At 40.4% G+C, this 20,167-nt stretch overlaps 1 protein-coding gene across 2 annotated transcripts in view; it reads right to left on the reverse strand.

Annotated features, from left to right (window-relative positions):
* The window catches only part of LOC127664063 (interferon-inducible GTPase 1-like), a 71,285-nt gene extending 52,346 nt beyond the window's left edge, over positions 1 to 18,939 (reverse strand). The window contains exons 1-2 of one of the 2 annotated variants that reach the window (XM_052155948.1): positions 18,830 to 18,939; positions 3,095 to 3,664 (exon numbers count right to left, since the gene is read on the reverse strand). In XM_052155948.1, the coding sequence (XP_052011908.1) occupies positions 3,095 to 3,643 (549 nt within the window). In that variant the 5' untranslated portion in view covers positions 3,644 to 3,664; positions 18,830 to 18,939. The remainder of the gene's footprint in view (positions 1 to 3,094; positions 3,665 to 18,829) is intronic. The other variant, XM_052155946.1, reaches the window with a different exon arrangement.
* Positions 18,940 to 20,167: the final 1,228 nt, after the last annotated feature.

The following is a 20,167-nucleotide window of genomic DNA, read 5'->3' on the forward strand; positions in this document are numbered from 1 at the left end:
TAGCTAGGCTAAGGTAGGCTTAAGCAGGTTGTGCTGAGTCACTCCAGTAGGGAAGAGACTGAGACAGGTCTCTTAACTTGAGCTAAGGCTCAGGCTCCCTCACTAGGCCTCAGTATCTAGCCAAATAAAGCACAACACATAATAAGGTGCGGCTTCTTGCAGAAGGCTTTGCCACATCCAGTGCACTCAGATGTCTTCTCTCCCATGTGAGCTCTGTGATGTATAATAAGCTGGGACTTCAGGGGAAATGCCTTCCACATTCTCTACATAGATAAGGTTTCTCTCTAGCATGAATGCTCTGATGTATAATGAGGGATGATTCCTGAGAGAAGGTTTTCCCACCCTTGGAACAGTCAGAAGATTTCTTCCTAGTTAGAGTTCTCTGATGTACAGTGAGGTGAAACCTCTCACCTGTGTAAATTCTTTGATGCACAGAAAGCTGTAACTTCTGAGCAAAATCTTTTCTACATGTAATCCAGACACAATTTCCCCCCTTAGTTTCTTGATACTGAGTGAGGGGCTGATTATTGCTAAAAATGTTTATATAGTGATTGTTACTGCAGGGTGGCACATTCATGCTGATTTTTTTGAGATCTGAATTAGACACATTGTAGGTAAATGGTTTTCCAGAACATCATTCATCAGGGTTTGTTCTTATATTGTTATTACAATGAAGTAGGTCAATATTTGATTTTAAGCTCTTATAGCTTATATAATATTTATTGTCTTAGCTTTAATACATATGACATTATAGATCACTGGAATGGTTTCCCCAGGGAATTGTATTCATGAGTTGATGTTTTAGTCATTGGCTTACCAACAATGACTATGGCAAGCCGGTAAATGTTTTCTTGATTTTCTTCATGTCTCTCCAGTTGACCATCATCTGGACCAACTTTAACATAAACTCAAGTGACCTGTCTTTTGAAATTCTTTTCAGTATTGTGATTCAGCTCAGTGTCTTATTTTGGAAGGGAACAAACAGTCTTCAGAATGTATGACTGTGGGTTATAAAAGTTACTCTTCCTGTCTAAAAGAAGGAAAGAAAATCATCAAGCCATAGGGAGACAAGGCATCTAAGAAGACAGAACATAATATGAATATGAGCAGTCAGATTCATATCCAGAATAAAAACAGACTCTGCTACTCATGATAAAATATCTACCATATGCATCCTATAAAACTACCAAAAGTCCCCCCCCCTCTGTGTTACTGATCCCATTGTTTTTCTGGATGTTCTCCCATCCAGTAAGTCTACACTGCCCTTATTCAGCACTCAGTTCATTCACAGACCTTATATGTTCTTATTACATTTGATATTTAACTGTGCAAAGTAATGTATTTGGAGGCCTTGCCTCCTGAAGTACAGCCTGTGTCTTTGGAAGGACTTCGCCTTCCAATGCACTCGAAGCCTTTTCTTTTTTTCTTTTTTGATTTTTTATTGGATTATTTTCTTTATTTACATTTCAAATATTATCCCCTTTCCAAGTTTCCCAGTTGGAAACCCCTATCCCATTCCTCCTCCCCCTGCTTCTATGCTGGTGTTTCCCTACCCACCTACCCACTCCTGCCTCCCTGCCCTTGCATTCCCCTACACTGGTTCATGGATCCTTCACATGACCAAGGGCCTCTCCTCCCACTGATGCCTAACAAGGCCACCCTCTGCTACATATGCACCTGGAGCCATGGGTCTATCCATGTGTACTCTTTGGTTGGTGGTTTAGTCCCTGGGAGCTCTGGGTGGTCTGGTTGGTTGATATTGTTGTTCTTTCTATGGGGTTGCAAATCCCTTCATATCCTTCAGTCCTTTCTCTGACTCCTCCACTGGGGACCCATGCACAGTCCAATAGGTGGCTGCAAGCATCCACCTCTGTATTTGTCAGGCTCTGTCAGAGCCTCTCAGGAGACAGCTATATCAGGCTCTGTCAGTATGCACTTAGAGGCATCCACAATAGTGTCTGGGTTTGGTGACTGTATATGGGATGGATCCCAAAGTGGGGCAGTCTCTGGATGGCCTTTCCTTCAGTCTCTGATCCACACTTTATCTCTGTATCTCCTCCTGTAGGTATTTTTCCCCCATTCTAAGAAGGAGCGAAATATCCACACTTTGGTATCCCTTCTTCTTGAGCTTTATGTGGTCTGTGAATTATATCTTGGGTATAAGTAAAATTACTTGATCTGAGAGTTTACTCAAAGTGAGTAGATTGTTTGTAGCTATCAGCTTATTTATACATATTTGATCCCCTTGCTATAAGTAATGTGAATACATAATTATTAAATATGGATAAAGCCTGAATGGCCTGGATAAACTCAGTATATTGTGTTACAATATCATCATCCTATTTTTCTGTTATTGATTCTGATCTTTTGACAGCTACAGGACTCCAGCTTACTTAGAAACCAACTTGTTTCTCACACATATTTCTTTGAGAAGAGTCTTAGAGTCCTCAATCACCATGTCAAGGAAATAAAATTTCAGGTAAAATATTTCTCTAAGATAAAGATTTTTAGAAACTAAATACCCATTAGCCAAACAGAACTCCTCATAATATCTTGATAGCCTTTCTTGTACTGTTTCTTCATCTGTAAGTTTGAACACGTTAGGAGATTTCATCATGCCTTCCAGCTTATCCAGCGGCATTTGCCAGTCCATAGCCAAACTCTGCAAAGATTCGTCATCCACTCCAAACACAGTGCGGTAGAACTTCATGCTTTTCTCCAGAATCTCCAAGTCACTGTCCAAGATGAAGGTCAGTGGAGGGATGATACTCAGTAGTTCAGCTGTAAAGGCTTCCAGCCAAATCCTCTGTTTCAGAAATTGCTGCTTCTTTTCAATGGCTGAATCTGTAATATTGGGTAAGGAGAGCATAAAATTGTGTCTCTTATATGCAGGGAGGTCACTTATCAGCTTGTCCATCAGAATTGGGAAATCATAGTCAGAAAAATTTCTATTAGAGATCAAGAAGATCAGTGGCTCATCCATATAATTCTCCTTAAATTTCCTCACACAGTTAAGGCGGATATCCTGCAGGACTTTTTCTCTGTCAAAGGTTCGAGGTTTGCATTCCTCTTCGTTCCTTAAGTCAGAATCCACCTTGGTTCTCACGAAGTAGAATTCCTTCTTCATCATGCTGATTGCTATGGCGAGGTCTATATCATTTTTCTTAAAGCGCGTGGCTGAAATAATAATGAAGAAGTCATACTCATAGAACTTCATTTTCTCCAGATAAGTTTTTGGTGGGAATTTTGTGGTTCCAATCCCAGGCAGGTCCCAAAAAACCACATTGGGCATATTGGGGTGATTGTATGGGTGTCTCTCCATGGTTGTCTCCACCACCCCAGTTTTAGCCGCACCTTTCTCTTCATGCCTAATGCCTCTCAGGGCATTGATAAAGCTGGACTTCCCTGATCCACACTCCCCAGTGACAGCAACATTGAGTGGGGTACTATCGATTTCTTTTAATGCATCTCTGATTGCAGAGTTTGCCTCCTGAATGTTGCCTTTTGTCATGCTTAATTCAACTGAAGTGATGATTTCCTGAGAAATTATTTTGTTTCCTGTTTTAAATTTCTTAAAATATTCAGTAAAGCTGGAGGCCAAATCTTGGTGCTTATTCTTAGTTGAAGAGGCATGCTGACCCATGATCTCAAGCAAATAAAAGCACTGGAAGAAAGAAGGGAGAACAAAGAGGGTGTGCATGACAATTCAGATCTTCATTGTAGCCAGTTTTAAGCACATTGCTACACGTACCATTCTTAGTTGTTGTCATTATGCATTCAAACTCCTAGCAGACTCTCCCAACACTTTCAGGGAGCACCACCTGACAGAACCAATTGACAGTCATAGCCAGTGGGGAACTTTGCTTGGACATTGGCCTGCCAGGCTTTTGCCTAGACTCAGGGCCTCAGCAGCTAGGCTAGCCTTGTGTGCACCAACCCGGTTGGGAAATAGGCTACCCAGCAGAGTGACCAGCACTCGAAAAGGTCTCGCAGCGGCATAGACCATCAGCACTCGCTGAAGGAGCAAACGGGCACTACCTGGTTCACACAGAAACCTGGGGCAAGGCATGCTAGGGCTGCAAGGACACCCAAGAGGAGGGCAGCACATTAGCAATCTGTAACATGGGAAACCCAGCCATCCAGTGTTGCAGAAATAGCCATATAGCCTCACAGGAGCCACAAATACCAGCCAGATACAAGACCAACTAACACCAGAAATAACAAGATGGCAAAGGGCAAACGCAGGAACGCTACTAACAGAAACCTAGGCAATATAGCAGTGTCTGAACCAAACTCTCCAACATCAGCAAGTCCTGATTACGCAAACACATCAGAAAAACAAGATTTGGATTTAAAATCACTGTTCATGATGCTGCTAGAAGAACACAAAAAGGACATAAATGAATCTCTTAAAGAAATACCGGGGAACATGAATAAGCTAGAAACCTGATTAATGGAAACACAAAAATCACTTAAAGAAATTCAGGAGAATAAGGCTCAGGAGATAGAAGCCAATAAAGAAGAAACACACACACACACACACACAAAAACTTAAAGAAATGCAGGAGAAAGTGAGTCAAACAGCAGAAGTCATGAAAGAGGAAACACAAAAATCTCTTAAAGAATTATAGGAAAACACAAACAAGCAAGTGAAGGAGCTAAGCAAAACCATCCAAGATCTAAAATCAGAAGTAGAAACTTCTAAGAAATTACAAAGGGAGACAACTTTGGAGATAGAAAACCTTGAGAAGAAATCAGGGGCCATAGATGCAAATATCAACAACAGAATACAAGAGATGGAAGAAAGAATCTCAGATGCCGAAGATAACATAGAAACCATTGACTCAACAGTCAAAGAAAATGCAAAATGCAAAAAGCTTGTATCCCAGAACAGCCAGGAAATCCAGGACACAACGAGAAGACCAAACCTAAGGATTATTGGTATAGATGAGAGTGAAGATTTACAGCTGAAAGGGCCAGCAAATATCTTCAACAAAATTATGGGAGAAACAAAAACAGCACCCAAACAATTGGACCCAAGAAGCCAACATGAGATGGAAATATGTAAAGCCATTGGCGGTCTTGTAAAATACTTGTGTATTCTGGCTGCTGTGCAGTCATGTGAAGTCACCCTCCATATATGGATGGTCAGAAAGGACAAGAACAAATGTCAACCTGTTACTGTCTAAACAAGGCAGGCACCTTCATGGACAGATGCCATCATTCAGCAGTTTCAAACTGTCCTTTCCTTTTTTGTCAGCTAAAATATTATTGTTGAAATCGAGGATTCTGAGCGGCAGTTTTGTATATCATTTTAAAATGAGCATGCTCAGGGAATGTAATCCTAAAATGCCCATTATCTGAAAGTTTACACACCTCTATCTGAAGCTGTATGGACCCCCTAAATAAAATTCCTATGCTTCCTTTGTTGGGTAGTGAGTTAGAACTTTGCTTTGGAAATGACTCCTGTACTTGCTTTGTGTGATTCAGGTACAAAGTATTTCTCCATGGAGTCCTATTTAACTTCTTTATTTTGGCTTTGTACTCCCTAAGAGTTGAATTTAGTGGATCAGGTTACACATCTGTGTTACCCAGATGAAAGCTTCCAATTTCTGGTTAAATTAAAGAGGCCTGTTCAGGAAAGACACCTGCCAGAAATAAAACAGGGGATGGAAGTTATCTCAGGGACCTGGGTTTCAGCTCACACACAAGCAGGTGGTTGGTCCTGAGAAAGCTTTGTTGCATCTCTGAATCTTCAAAAGTTGTTCTAATCTTACCAATGTTGCCAGACGTGTGAGCCAGCTAATGACAGGGAGAAAGACCAGATGGATTAGGGAAGCATACAGAGGATCAGCCACTGTCTCAAGTTTGAGACTGCATCTTGAGCCTGGGGTCAGGAGAATTGAGATATTCTTGTCCATACAGGTTCCATGGAGACTAACAGTAGTCCCCTTCATCTGGAATGGGAGGCTGGTCAGGGAAATTGGACTATGAAGGCCTCACAGGTGGTCTCAGGAGATTGGAAGCAATTCTAGGCCTAACTTCTAGCAACCGAAAGTGTTAGACACAGCCGCTTCATTCCATTAAGCAACCACATTTAGGTTGAATTGTGATAATTTCAGGAATGATAGGTCTCTACCGCTAAAATCACCTCTCGATTTTTGTTCCCCACACCTGCATAGACTGCTTGAGTGGGAGCACATGCTACAGGCTCTTTATCTGGCACATGGCCCAGAAGCTCCCCTTTTTCTCTGGGATCCTAAAAAGGGATTTCCCTCTCTGCCATGTGGGCCTGATCTCAGAGCCTCTGCTGTGCATTGTCTGCCTGTCAGTGGCATCCACAATTCCTTCTGTGCCCCAGTATGCTGCTTGAACCCCAGACCTGGCATCTTTCCTGATGGTAAGGAGGTGGAATTTCTCATCCTATAGATCTGCATAAAGGTAAATCTTTTCAGGGTATGTGTGTGTGTGTGTTTGGTGTACTTTGTTTTTTCATATTGATTGGATGGTTTCCTTTTCACGTTTCAGATCATTCAGATATTTGATTTTTCACATCAGTCCTGTAAATACCAAAGTTAAATATTAGCTGAGTAAAGAGAAGATTTTGCATGTTGATTAGTATTCCCTGCCCCAACCCCAAGTCCCCAGTGCAATACCACTTTGTATTTAATTATCTCATTTATGGTAATGCCTACATACTAGGATATAAGTTTTCTAATATTCTTCCACTGAAAGTTAAAACTTTCAAAGAACAGATTTAAGATCGAAGCTTACTTAGAGACATGGAAAAAAATCATCAGCGTAGAAGACTTAAAAAAATCCTAACATGATATCACACATGTGAGAGCTTGCTTCCCAGAAGTTCAGACAAGCCTGTAAGTCCAGGTCACCACTGCTGCTCAGAAGAACCCACCTGGAACCCTAAGGACACAGGAAATAAGGTGCTGCCTGGCACAGGAGACTTTTGAGTTACTGCCTGTGCCCAGAGCTGATCCTGTGCTACAGAGCTACATACACAAATACTGACAAGAGAGAGCTGGTCTTCCAGGAATGCTGACAACCCTGTGAGCCCAGGTAAGACCACCACATCTCTTCAAATTCCTGGCCCAAGAGGGAACCTCCCAGAGCCATCAGGTCACAGAAAACAATGGTCAGCTAGGGACAGGATCCTCTCTGGTTTCTGTCTGCACCCCAGAGCTGACCCTGTACCACAACTCTCCATACCTAGATTCCTCCCTGAGAGAACTGGTCTTCCAGGAGTATTGACACAGAGGCTTGCAGGAGGGACAAGCCACAGTTAGAGACAGCAAGATCAGCTAACGCCAGAGATATCCAGATGGGGAAAGCCAAGGCCAACAACAGAAACAACAGAAACCAAGGCTACTTGGCATCATCAGAACCCAGTTCTCCTACCACAGTGAGCCTTGGTTACCCCAACACACTAGAAAAGCAAGACTCTGATTTAAAATCGCATCTTACGATGATGATAGAGGACTTTAAGAAGGACATAAATAACTCTCTAAAACAAATACAAGAGAGTTTTCTTGGAGTGGATCTTTGAGTCCCCCATCAATCTTTTGGAGGATCTTCATTGTCACTGAGAGGGGAATCTTTGTTCTTTTTTCTTGATTAATCTGTGGAGGAAGCAGAAGAATGGCTCTCAGGGCTGAGAATTTCCCTGGAGTGATTATTATTGTCATCCCCCTGTTGGGGCAAGTATTTTATGTCTCTGGGTGGTATCCAGATTTGTCTTTTTTCAATTTTGGGGGAACATGCAGCCAAACCCTCTTCCAGCTGTCAAGAGTGGGTCTGGCCCTCTCCACACCCCAGTCAGTGGGTCTCTCTATCTGACACATATTGAACTATAGGAAATGGAAGAAGACTTAGAGTAGAGAAGGAGAGAGTTTCAAGACACTATGGACTGGCCTCCACGGCTTCCTAGACTGGCCTCCATGGCCCCCAGAGTATGAGTGACCCTTCACAGCTCTCCATATGACCAATGACAGATAAGATCTCAGATGTCCTGAGACAACCTAAGACAGGTCATGGAACAGACCCCCAAGCAAGCATGGCATATGGAATCCAGAGGTGGGTAAGATCCCCACTGGGGAGAAAACCTAAGACAGGAGCCATGTGACCTGCTCATAAAAAGAAAAAAGGGAGAGGTGTTGGGACTTATTTGGCCAGATACTGAGGCCTAGTGAGGGAGATGAGCCTTTGATCATGTTTAAAGACCTGTCTTGGTCACGTCCATACTGGAATGACTCAGCATGACCTGCTTAACTCTGCCTTTGCCTACCTAACACTGATGTGGAATAACTTTGTTGGCTCTGTCAGTTACCCCATACCCTCCATCACCTTTCCCCTCCCTGTACATCATCTCACCTCAGAAAAAAATACCACCTCCTCTCAGCCTTTTATAAACAAAAGACTGATACAATTAAAAGAGTTCCTGCTTTGACAGAAAAAAATACAACACTGGTAAACAGGTAGAAGACATTAAAGAGGAAACACGAAAATCCCTTAAATAATTACAGGAAAACAGAACCAAAGAGGTGAAGGAATTGAACAAAACCATCCAGAATCTAAAAATGGAAAAAGAAACTATAAAGAAATCACAAAGGGAGACAACAATGGAGATAGAAACCCTAGGAAAGAGATCAGGAGTCATAGATTCAAGCATCATCAACAGAATACAAGAGCTAGAAGAGAGAAACTGAGGTGCAGAAGATACCATAGAATACATTGCCAAAGAAAATGCAAAATGCAAAATGCAAAAGGCTCCTAACCCCAAACACCCAGAAAATCCAGGACACAATGAGAAGACCAAACCTAAGAATAATAGGTATAGAAGAGAGTTAAGATTCCCAACTTAAAGTGCCAGTAAATATCTTCAACAAAATTGTAGAGGAAAACTTCCCTAACCTAAAGAAAGAGATGCCCATGAGCACACAAGAAGCCCACAGAATTCCAAATAGATTGGACCAGAAGAGAAATTCCTCCCATCACATAGTGTTCAAAACACCAAATGCACAAAGGAAGAATGAATATTAAAAGCAGTAAGGGAAAAATGTTAAGTATCATATAAGGCAGACCTATCAGGGTTACACCAGACTTCTCACTAGAGACAATGAAAGCTAGAAGGTCTCATACAGACCCAAAGAGAACACAAATGCCAGACCAGAATACTATACCCAGGAAAACTCTCAACTACCATAGAAGGAGAAAACAAGATATTTCATGACAAAACCAAATTTACATAGTATCTTTCCACAAATCCAACACTACAAAGGATAATTGATGGAAAACTCCAATGCAAAGAAGGAAACTACACCATTGAAAAATCAAGAAAGTAATCTTTTCAACAAACCCAAAAGAAGATAACCACACAAACAAAAAATAACATCAAAAGTAACAGGAAGCAGCAACACTTTTCCTTAATATTTCTTAACATCAATGGACTCAATTCCCCAATAAAAAGATAGAATAACAGACTGGATACATAAACAGGACCTATCATTTTGCTGCATACAGTAAACATACCTCAGTGTAAAAGACAAACACTACCTCAGAATAAAGGGCTGAAAAACAAATTTTCTAAGCCAATGGTACTAAGAAACAAGCAGGAGTAGCCAATTATAATATAAGATAAAATCAAATTTCAACCAAAGTCATCCAAAATGATAAAGATGGACACTTCATATTCAATAAAGGAAAAATCTATGAAGAAGAACTCTCAATCTGAATATCTATGCTCCAAATGCAAGGGCACCCATCTTCATAAAAGAAACTTTACTAAAGCTCAAAGCACACATTGTACCTCACACAATAATAATGGAGGACTTCAACACCCCACTCCCATCAATGGACAGATCATGGAAATAGAAAACAGAGACATAGTGAAACTAACCAAAGTTACGGACCAAATGGTTTGAACAGATATCTATAGACCATTTCATCCTAAATCAAAAGATTATATCTTCTTCTTAGCACCTCTTGGTACCTTCTCAGAAACTAACCATATAATCATTCACAAAACAGACCTCACCAGATATAAGAAGATTGACATAATCCCATGCCTCCTTTTAGATCACTATGTTTTATCGCTGGTCTTTGATAGCAACAAAAACAACAGAATGCCCACATACACGTGGAACAATACTCTACTCAATGACAACAGTCCAGGAAGAAATAAAAAAGAAATTAAAGACTTTTTGGAATTTAGTGAAAAATAACATATCCAAACTTATGGGACACAATGAAAGTAGTGATAACAGGAAAACTCACAGCTCTGGGTGCCTCCTAAAAGAAACTGGAGAGAGGTTACACTAGCAGCTTGACAGCACACCTTAAACCTCTAGAACAAAAAGAAGCAAATAAACCCAAGAGAAGTATATGTCAGGAAAAAAAAATCAAACTCAGAGCTAAAATCAGTCAAGGAGAATCAGAAAGAACTATACAACAAATCAACAAAACCAGGAGCTGGTTCTTTGAGAAAATCAACAAGATAGATAAACCCTTAGCCAGACTAACTAGAGGGTACAGAGTCAGTATTCAAATGAACAAAATCAGCAATGAAAAGGGAGATACTATAACAGAAACTGAGGAAACTAAAAAACTCATCAGATCCTATTACAAAAGACTATACTTAACACAACTGGAAAATCTGCATGAAATGGATGATTTTTCAAGACAAATACAAAATACCAAAGTTAAATCAGGTTCAGAAAAATAATCTAAACAGTTCCATAACCCCTAAAGTAATAGAAGTAGTCATCAAAATTCTTCCAACCAAAAACAGAACAGAACAAAACAAAACAAAACAAAAACAATACCACATGGGTGTAGTACTGAATTCTATCAGACCTTCAAAGAAGACTTAATACCAATACTCTTCCAACTATTCCACAAATTAGAAAAGAAGGAATAGTACCCAATTTGTTCTGTGAAGCCACAATTATACTGATACTAAAACCACACAATGACCAACAAAGAAAGAGATATTCAGACCAATTTCCCTTATGAATATTGATGCAAGAATACTCAATAAAACTTTTGCCAGCCAGGCGGTGGTGGCTCACACCTGTAATCCCAGCACTATGGGAGGCAGAGGCAGGCAGATTTCTTGAATTCGAGGCCAGCCTGGTCTACAGAGTGAGTTCCAGGACAGCCAGGACTATATAGAGAAACCCTGTCTTGAAAAAAGCAAATCAATCAATCAAACAAACAAACAAACAAAAACAAAAACAAAAACAAAAAAAACCAAAAACTTTTGCCAACTCAATTCAAGAACACATGAAAATGATCATTTACCAAGGTCAAGTAGGCTTCATCCCCTGGATACAGGGATGGTTCAATATATGGAAATCCATCAATGCAATCCACTACATAAACCATCTCAAAGAAAAAAAAAACACATGATTTTTCCATTAGATGCTGAAAAAGCATCTGACAAAATTTATCATCCCTTCAGGTTAAAAGTCTTGGAAAACTCTGGTATTCAAATCTATACCTAAACATAATAAAAACAATATACAGCAAAGCAGTAGGCAACATCAAACTAAATGGAGAGAACTTGAAGCAATCCCACTAAAACCAGGGACTATACAAGTCTGCACTCTCTCTCCTTACCTATTCACTATAGGCAAGTTTAAGTTCTTTAAGTTCTAGCCAGAGTATTAGACAACAAAGGAGGTCAAAGATATACAAATTGGAAAGGAATAAGTCAAAACACCACTATTTGCAAATTATTTGATAGTCTACTTAAATGACCCCAAAAACTCCACCAGAGAACTCCTATAGCTGATAAACAATGTCATCAATGTGGCTGGATGTAAAATTAACTCAAACAAACTAGTTGCCTTCCTATACTCAAAGGATAAACAGGCCAAGAAAGAAATTAGGGAAACAACACCATTCATAATAGTCACAAACAATATAAAGTATCTTGGTGTGACTCTAACCAAACAAGTGAAAGATCTGTATGACAAGAACTTTAAGTCTCTGAAGAAGAAATTGAAGACCTCAGAAAATGGAAAGATCTCCCATGCTTGTGAATTGGCAGGATTAGTATAGTAAAAATGGCCATCTTGCCGAAGCAATATAAAGATTCAATGCAATCCCCATCAAATTTCCATCTCAATTCTTTATAGAGTTAGAAAGAGCAATTCTCAAATTCATTTGGAATAACAAAAAACCCAGGACAGCTAAAACTATTCTCAACAATATAAGAACATCTGGGGGAAATCAGCATCCTGGACCTGAAGCTGAACTACAGAACAATAGTGATAAAAACTGCATGATATTGGGACAGTGAAAGGCAGGTAGACCAATGAAATAGAATTGAAGACCTAGATTTGAACCCACAGGCCTATGGTCACTTGATCTTTGACAAAGGAGCTAAAACTACCCAGTGGAAGAAAGAGCATTTTCAACAAGTGGTGCTGGTTCAACTGATGGTCAACATGTAGAAGAATGCAAATTGACCCATTCTTCTTTCGCTGTATGAAGCTCAATTACGAGTGGATCAAAGACCTTCATATAAAACCAGACATACTGAATCTAATAAAGGGAAAGTGGGGAAAAGTCTGGAGCACATGGGCATAGGGCAACATTTCTGGAACAGAACACCAATGGCTTATTCTCTAAGATCAAGAATCAACAAGTGGGACCCCAAAAAATTGTACAGCTTCTGTAAGGCAAAGGACAATAGGACAAAACTGCAACCAACAAATTGGGAAAAGTTATTTACCAACCCTATATTGGTAGAGTGCTAATATCCAATAGGTAGGAAGAACTTAAGAAGTTAGACTGCAGAGAACCAAATAACCCTATTAAAAATTGGAAACAGAGCTAAACATAAAATTCTCAACTGAGGAAACTCCAAGGACTCAGAAACACCTAAAGAAATGTTTAACCTCCTTAGTCATCAGGGAAATGTAAATCAAAATAACCCTGAGGTTCCACCTCACAGCAGTCAGAATGGCTGAGATAAAAAACTCAGGTGACAGCAGATGCTGGCAAGGATGTGCAGAAAGAGGTCCCATGGTAAGGGCAAGAAAGGCTTAGTCTTATTAAGAGAAACAAAGCTTTTTTCTTATACACATGGATTTAATTCATTTAGCATTAAAAGGGTGGAAGCTTTTTCTTTCTTGATAAAATGAATATTGGAGTCTATTTTTCATCCAGAATGAGTGAGCTCTTTCTGCACCAGTGCTTGGTCTTTTGCTCCATATGCATATGTAAGTATGGATGTGTGTGTAAGTATGCAATTGTGATAATGTATGCTTATGTGTGTGTGTAAGTATGAAATTGTGAGATCTTGGCCCAGCTGACTTTGCCTGGAAATATGTATGTTTGAAGGTATGAATGAATTTATGTGAGATTATGCATATTCACCTCTGTAGAAGTTTTTCCTTCAGCAAGTGTTATTCTCTTCTCCTGGTTCAATAGATGTTTATTGCTCCTAACTACCCCCTAGACTGACAAGCAAGAGGCATCTGGACAATAGGGAAAAGGCTCTAGTGACTACTCCTTTACTTAATCTCCTGCTGTTTTAGGATGAGGTGTTAAATGCCTGAGACTGCAGTCTCTCCCTTCAGAGGAACACAGAAACCAGGTCAGCTACATTAGCATAGTAACTTAGACTTGGATAAGTAAACTTTTTATTATACAGCACCCCCCCCCCTCGCAGAAGTTCTTTCCTCCACTGCTGCCTCAAGAAGAACCAAGAAGAAATTAACACCTCTGCTGGGAATGGCTCCCGGCAAGAAATAACTTAGAGTTGGTAAAAAGTGAGACTGTCTTTAACACTATTGCTCTGTAGTAGCATGGTATTGATACAGTGACAGGCAGGTGGATCAATGGAATAGGATTGAAGATCCAGAAATGAACCCACACACCTATGTTCACTTGATCTTCAACAAAGACGCTGAAAGCATCCAGTGGAAAAAAGATAGCCTTTTCAACAAATGGTGCTGGTTCAATTGGAGGTCAACATGCAGAAGAATGGGAATTGATCCATTCTTATCTCCTTGTACTAAGCTCAACTCCAAGTGGATCAAGGACCTCCACATAAAGCCAGACACACTGAAACTAATAGAAAAATAACTGGGGAAGACCCTTGAGGACATCAGTACAGGGGGAAAGTTCCTGAACAGAACACCAATAGCTTATGCTCTAAGATCAAGAATTGACAAATGGGACCTCATAAAATTACAAAGTTTCTGTAAGGCAAAGGACATCGTCAAAAGAACAAATCTGCAACCAACAAATTGGGAAAAGATCTTCACCAACCCTATATCTGACAGAGGGCTAATATCCAATATATACAAAGAAATCAAGAAGTTAGACGCCAGAGAGCCAAATAACCCTATTAAAAAATGGGTTACAGAGCTAAACAAAGAATTTTCACCTGAAGAACTTTGGATGGCTGAGAACCACCTTAGGAAATGTTCAACATCATTAATCACTAGGGAAATGCAAATCAAAACAACCCTGAGATTTCACCTCACACCAGTCAGAATGGCTAAGATTAAAAACTCAGGAGACAACAGGTGTTGGCGAGGATGTGGAGAAGAGGAACACTCCTCCACTGCTGGTGGGATTGCAAGCTTGTACTACTACTCTGGAAATCAGTCTGGTGGTTCCTCAGAAAACTGGGTATGACACTTCTGGAGGACCCTGCTATACCACTCCTGGGCATATACCCAGAGGATTCCCTAGCATGTAATAAGGATACATGTTCCACTTTGTTCATAGCAGCCCTATTTATAATAGCCAGAAGCTGGAACGAACCCAGATGTCCCTCAACAGAGGAATGGATTAAAAAAATGTGGAATATATATATATATATATATATATATATATTATTCCGCCATTAGAAACAATGAATTCTTGAAATTCTTAGACAAATGGACAGAGCTGTAGAATATCATTTTAAGTGATGCAATCCAGTCTCAAAAGAACACTCATGGTATGCACTCACTGATAAGTGGATATTAGCCTAGAAACTTGGAATACCCAGGACACAATCCACATATCAAATGATGTCCAAGAAGAGGGAAGGAGTGGCCCCTGGTTCTGGAAAGGTTCAGTGCAGCAGTGTAGGGGAATAACAGAACAGGGAAGTGAGAAGGGGTGGATGGGGGAACAGGGGGAGGGAAGAGGGGAGGAATATGGGACTTTTGGGGAGGGGGGAATCGTGGAAAGGGGAAATCATTTGAAATGTAAATAAAGAATATATCAGAATTAAAAAAAAGTGAGGCTGTCTTCAGAATTGCTAATGTGTATTTTTCCTGGGATGCTGGCCAATTGGGTTAATACCTAAAGGAGCTGAGGGGGTTTGCAGCCCCATGGAGGGAGCAACAGTGTCAACATGTCAGACCCCTTGGAGCAGAGACTGAAGAAAAAGCCATCCAGAGGCAGCCCATTAATAATATCTTAAATGTTATTATGCTCCTTGCTTCCCTGAGACAGATTGCAACTAGAACTACTATGATTAATTCCGTTTAAGATAAAGTTCCTACCCAGAGACAATGGAGGCTCATCTCTGAGCCTGCCCAGCCACAGGACAATAGCATAACCAATAAAACTGAGCACAGACACTGCCCAGAAAGATATCTACAGAATTGTTTACATTTCTTACAGTTTTTAAAGATTTAGAATAAAACTTATCTGATTTCTAAGTTAAATGCACATATCTATTCTGTTTTGTCCTCCGAGGACATGAGCCATGTGGCTTCTGGCTTAAGATTTCTATGTGCTCTGTTTTCTGCTTCTTTCCAGAGCCCTGACTGTTCCAATAGGGGACACAGTCTCATTTTTGATAAGAGCTTCATGGGGTCTGTTCTGAAAAATTGGTCTAATTTATACTTATGACCATACGATAAAGCAATCATTTCACATCTGCCAGTTCTTTGGGGCAACAAATACCTTAGTTGTTTATTTATATCACCATGCTTAATAATATTACAAAATAAAATCAGGATTCAATAAGTAGGAGAAAAAGTGCTAAAAAGGTCATAAGTATGCAGATACATTTTAAAAGAAAATGTTGAAGAAAAGGAATTTTAACTTGTAAATGGGTTTTTTTTTCTAAAAGGATGGCTCCGGGGTGAGGGGTGAAACAAAACTAAAACCCCAAGTATAATCTGCCACAGTTATTTTGTAAAAGTTAAAAAAGCCCATGGCTAAGTTGCCTATAGCTAAAGGGTTTTAAAAATTCCCAAGGTCACAGGTCACATCACTGAAACAAATCTAAAAATCTCATCTTGCTTAATATTTATGAGGCTATCTGAAGAGATTGATATGCTCTTGGTTTCACTCACACAATTAGAATTTAATTAAAGTAAAATTCATCAGAGCCATAAAGTTAAAGGTAAAGGTTGTGATGAGTTACAAAACCATGGGATTTTACCACAATTCACGGGGCTAGTAGAGAATACATTTTTATTTAATGTTATATGATTCAATATCTTAATACCTTAATTCTTGTGTACCTTTTTTGTAAGATGATCTGAACTTGATGTTTCCTTAATATAACTATTTGCGTTTTCTCCTGACATGTGACTGCTGACAAGGACAGGCCCTCTGCCACAGCACTATTGTTAGCAACACAACAAAGTGCCAAGCAATAGTGGTGACAAAGCCAAAACTCTGCTCCCCATGCTCAGAAAAATAGTGGCCTTATGGAGACATAACACACCATGCTCAGGTGGGGAAGTGCTCAGCCCCTGGCCTCCTGACTAGGTAATTCCTACTAAAGTATCAGGATGACTCCATGAGACTCCATGACTGAGTCCCCTCTGAATTTTGTACCTCAAACTGGGCAGGTATCCATGTTATACTCAATCATCTTTAGATAAAACTAATGGGGCAGGGGCAGATTTAAGCTTTCCTGATAGTTACTGAAATCAATTATTGGGTAATAAATTTGGCCAATTACAGAAGCTGATTGGACCCTGACAAAAATGATTACAATTATATCTATTAGGGCAACCACCAGCCTGGACCTATTCTATTCATCCTGTGGGGAGGAAGCAAGTCATGAAGAGAAAAGTTGCTGGAGACCTTTTCACAAATGATTCCCCTTCTTTTAGTCTCCATCCTCTGTTCTAACTACACACTGAAGTTTGTCTTGGGTCAGCAAGATGGCTCAACAGGTGAGAGTTCTTGTCACTAAACTAGGTTATCTGAGTTCTAGTCAAAAGACTCACATAGTGGGGAGAGAGAAGTGACTTCTACAACTTGTCTTTTGACCTTCATATGCATGCTATACCATGTGAGTGACCAGCCCCAGTATATCAATATGCATAAGCAAATAAATAAATGTGATGAAATAAGTAAAATGCATTGTACAGAATTCTCAAAGAATTTCTAAAATGATAAAGAGGAAAATTAACAACAGAAACAACGGTCTTCAATGTCTTTGCGCTGCATCTGAGCACAACAAATGACAGTGATATGAAATATCAATCCTTGCAGAGGGATGCATTTCTTTATTAGCACCCCAGTTCTGTATTAAACCCCATGAAGTTAAAGAGGATTGCCCAGTTAAAAATATCCGCAGCATCTATTACTATTGCGTTGGTAAATGGTCTTGTTGTCAAGCTGCCTTCTGCACATTTCTGATTATGCCAGAGGTGAGTGATGGTCTCAGCCTTTCTCACACAAGGGGTTTGTTGCTGTTCTTTGTGTCCCATTTGTTTTCTTTTCTGCAATTGGTAGGACTCTAATGCTCAGTCTCATAACTGGTCAAAGGGCTGAGAATAAGAGACTGTTAAGTGCTCATTCCTAAAGAGAACAGGGAGGGACTTCCATATCAACCCCCAGTCCCCTATCATAGTCAGGCTGAGGAAACATCATGGAAGAGCCATGGACTGGAGCCCCGGCAGTGGTGTGACTTAATGTCTTACTAATGTGATGTGGAATCTGGATGCATGGCAGCTGCACGAGACTTATATGAGATCTAACCCATCAACATTTTAGCATTCATGAGATTGGGGAAGGGAGGCCTTATCCTTAGCTGAGGAGATAGTAGCTTAACATAAGAGTAATGGCTGGTGGGGGAGAAGGAGTGCCATTTTTTCTTTTTATAGCTGTAGCAAATAGAAAGTTGTCCATAACCCGGTAAATAACTCTACACCCAGAACATGCAAGTGACCCTAAAATCAGTGGAGTATCAAACAAAAAAGGCAAGAAAACAGAATAGTAGTCATTGGGAAGGGGAAAAGTCCCAGAGAGAATATGGGTGAGAAAAGAGAGGAACCCTGGGGGAAGATGATCAAAGTATTATAGTCATGTATGAAATCTTTGTACAATAAGTAAAAATATTTTAAAGCAAAATCAGCAAACAAATCCTAGGTTTGCTCCCTGGCAGGTGACAGACAGTAGAAGCAGTGCACAGAGTGCATCTTTTCTCCAGTCTAGCTTCTACTGGAGTTTAGAGTAAATCTGCTGAACTGGGTGGAGAGAGGCAAGAAATCAGTGCTAGGAATAACAGGATCAAGACACAACAGTTTTCATAGACTCTGTACGGACAATTCACAACACATCCTGAACGGTTCCTTTTTATCTGTTTTAGGTATTAGAGAACAAAGAAGCACCCCCTCCCCAAACTGGTTAAGTTTAAAGTAATACTTAGTTCATTCCGTTTAGGTCGATCTGAAGAACATCTATAAACAAGTTCTCACTACCTCTATTCGAAGGCCCCTAGCTTCCAAACTGAGGATCCCAGCTCTGAGGCTGTGTCACCAAATGTCTTGTTACCCACAGACTCCTTAGGAAAGAGAAGATGATAGGGAGCAATGGGATCTGAACGCTGAGTTACCAGAAAATCCTGTGTCCAGTGGATGCACTCACTGCTCCGGAGAGGAATTGTCCTTGGCTGAGCTCTAGGCTTGAGGTCTCCTTATGTTTCTTCAGCAGAAACAGGAAAGCTGGGCAGGAATTGCATACTCTTCCTGCTTTTGTCTCCCCTTCAGAGTGCTAGCCAATTAAGGGGTGGGGGTCCAATCTCAGGGGAGAGTGTATCAAGTCTCAGAATACCCTGCATTTCCAAGAACATGAAACTGAAACTAAATTAGTGTTCATTCTTCTAAATATATTCTAATAAGTGGAAACTGTTAAAAACAGAGCTGTATTAACACTGCTTTAGCAAGTGACAGTAGCTCCAGAAGCAACTTAGCTGCCTAGGTTAAGAAAATGCTTTCCTAGGATGGGGTTGCACGCAAGCCTGTGGGACATTTTCCTCATTAGTAATTGACTAGGGAGGGCACACATCGTTGTGGGTGGTGCCATCCTTGGGCTGGTGGTCCTGGAGTCTATAATTAGCAGGCTGAGCAAGCCAGCAAGCAGTACCCCTTCATGACCTCTACTTCAGCTCCTTCTCCAGGTTCCTGTCCTGTCTTCTTTCAATGATGAACAGTGATATAGAAGTACAAATCCATGTAAACTCCTTCCCCCCAAGTTGCTTTTGGTGATTCATCTCATACATAGACATCACAATTAACTTCTGGTTCCACAAACACATTCAGAGTTGAAGTGACATAGCATAATTCCTGGGTCCTTGTCAACTGCCAGTTTTTGTCTTCTCCCTCCCCCAAATTTAGCCCTCTGACTACAATCCTATTTGGCTCTGTGACTATAGCCCTATTTTCTCACTGGTATGGTGTCATATTCTTTAGTTGTTAGCATTACTGTAGTAAGTTGGAGGGAGAACCTGACCATGGGTGTAGAATTTGGGGAGGAGAAGACAGCATTGGAAAGGCAATGTGGCTGAAGATAGGCAGCTCATCAGGACTGCACACATGGGGATCCACACTTCCGTCCCTTTTCTACAATTCTCCATAAATCCAGGAGTGGGTAGTGTTTATTAACATTTCATCAAAAGTAACCGAGACTCTAACAATTAGGTCATTTTCCCAATTCACATAGGATGGCATCTTAGGCTTATTACTGCTGTGATGAAACATTAGGAGCATAGAGCCCCGAGGAGGGAAGGGTTAATTGACTTATACTTCCACATCACTGCTCAGCAATGAAGCCAGGACTAGCAGTACAGGAGTATCCGTGCTCACAATGGACTGGGCCCTACCCCATCAATCACTAATTAAGAAAATGCCCCCCATGGGTTTCTCTGCTTATAACTAGGTTTCCTGGAGGAAAT

The sequence above is a fragment of the Apodemus sylvaticus genome, chromosome 13 (assembly GCF_947179515.1).
Source record: "Apodemus sylvaticus chromosome 13, mApoSyl1.1, whole genome shotgun sequence".
NCBI lineage: Eukaryota > Metazoa > Chordata > Mammalia > Rodentia > Muridae > Apodemus > Apodemus sylvaticus.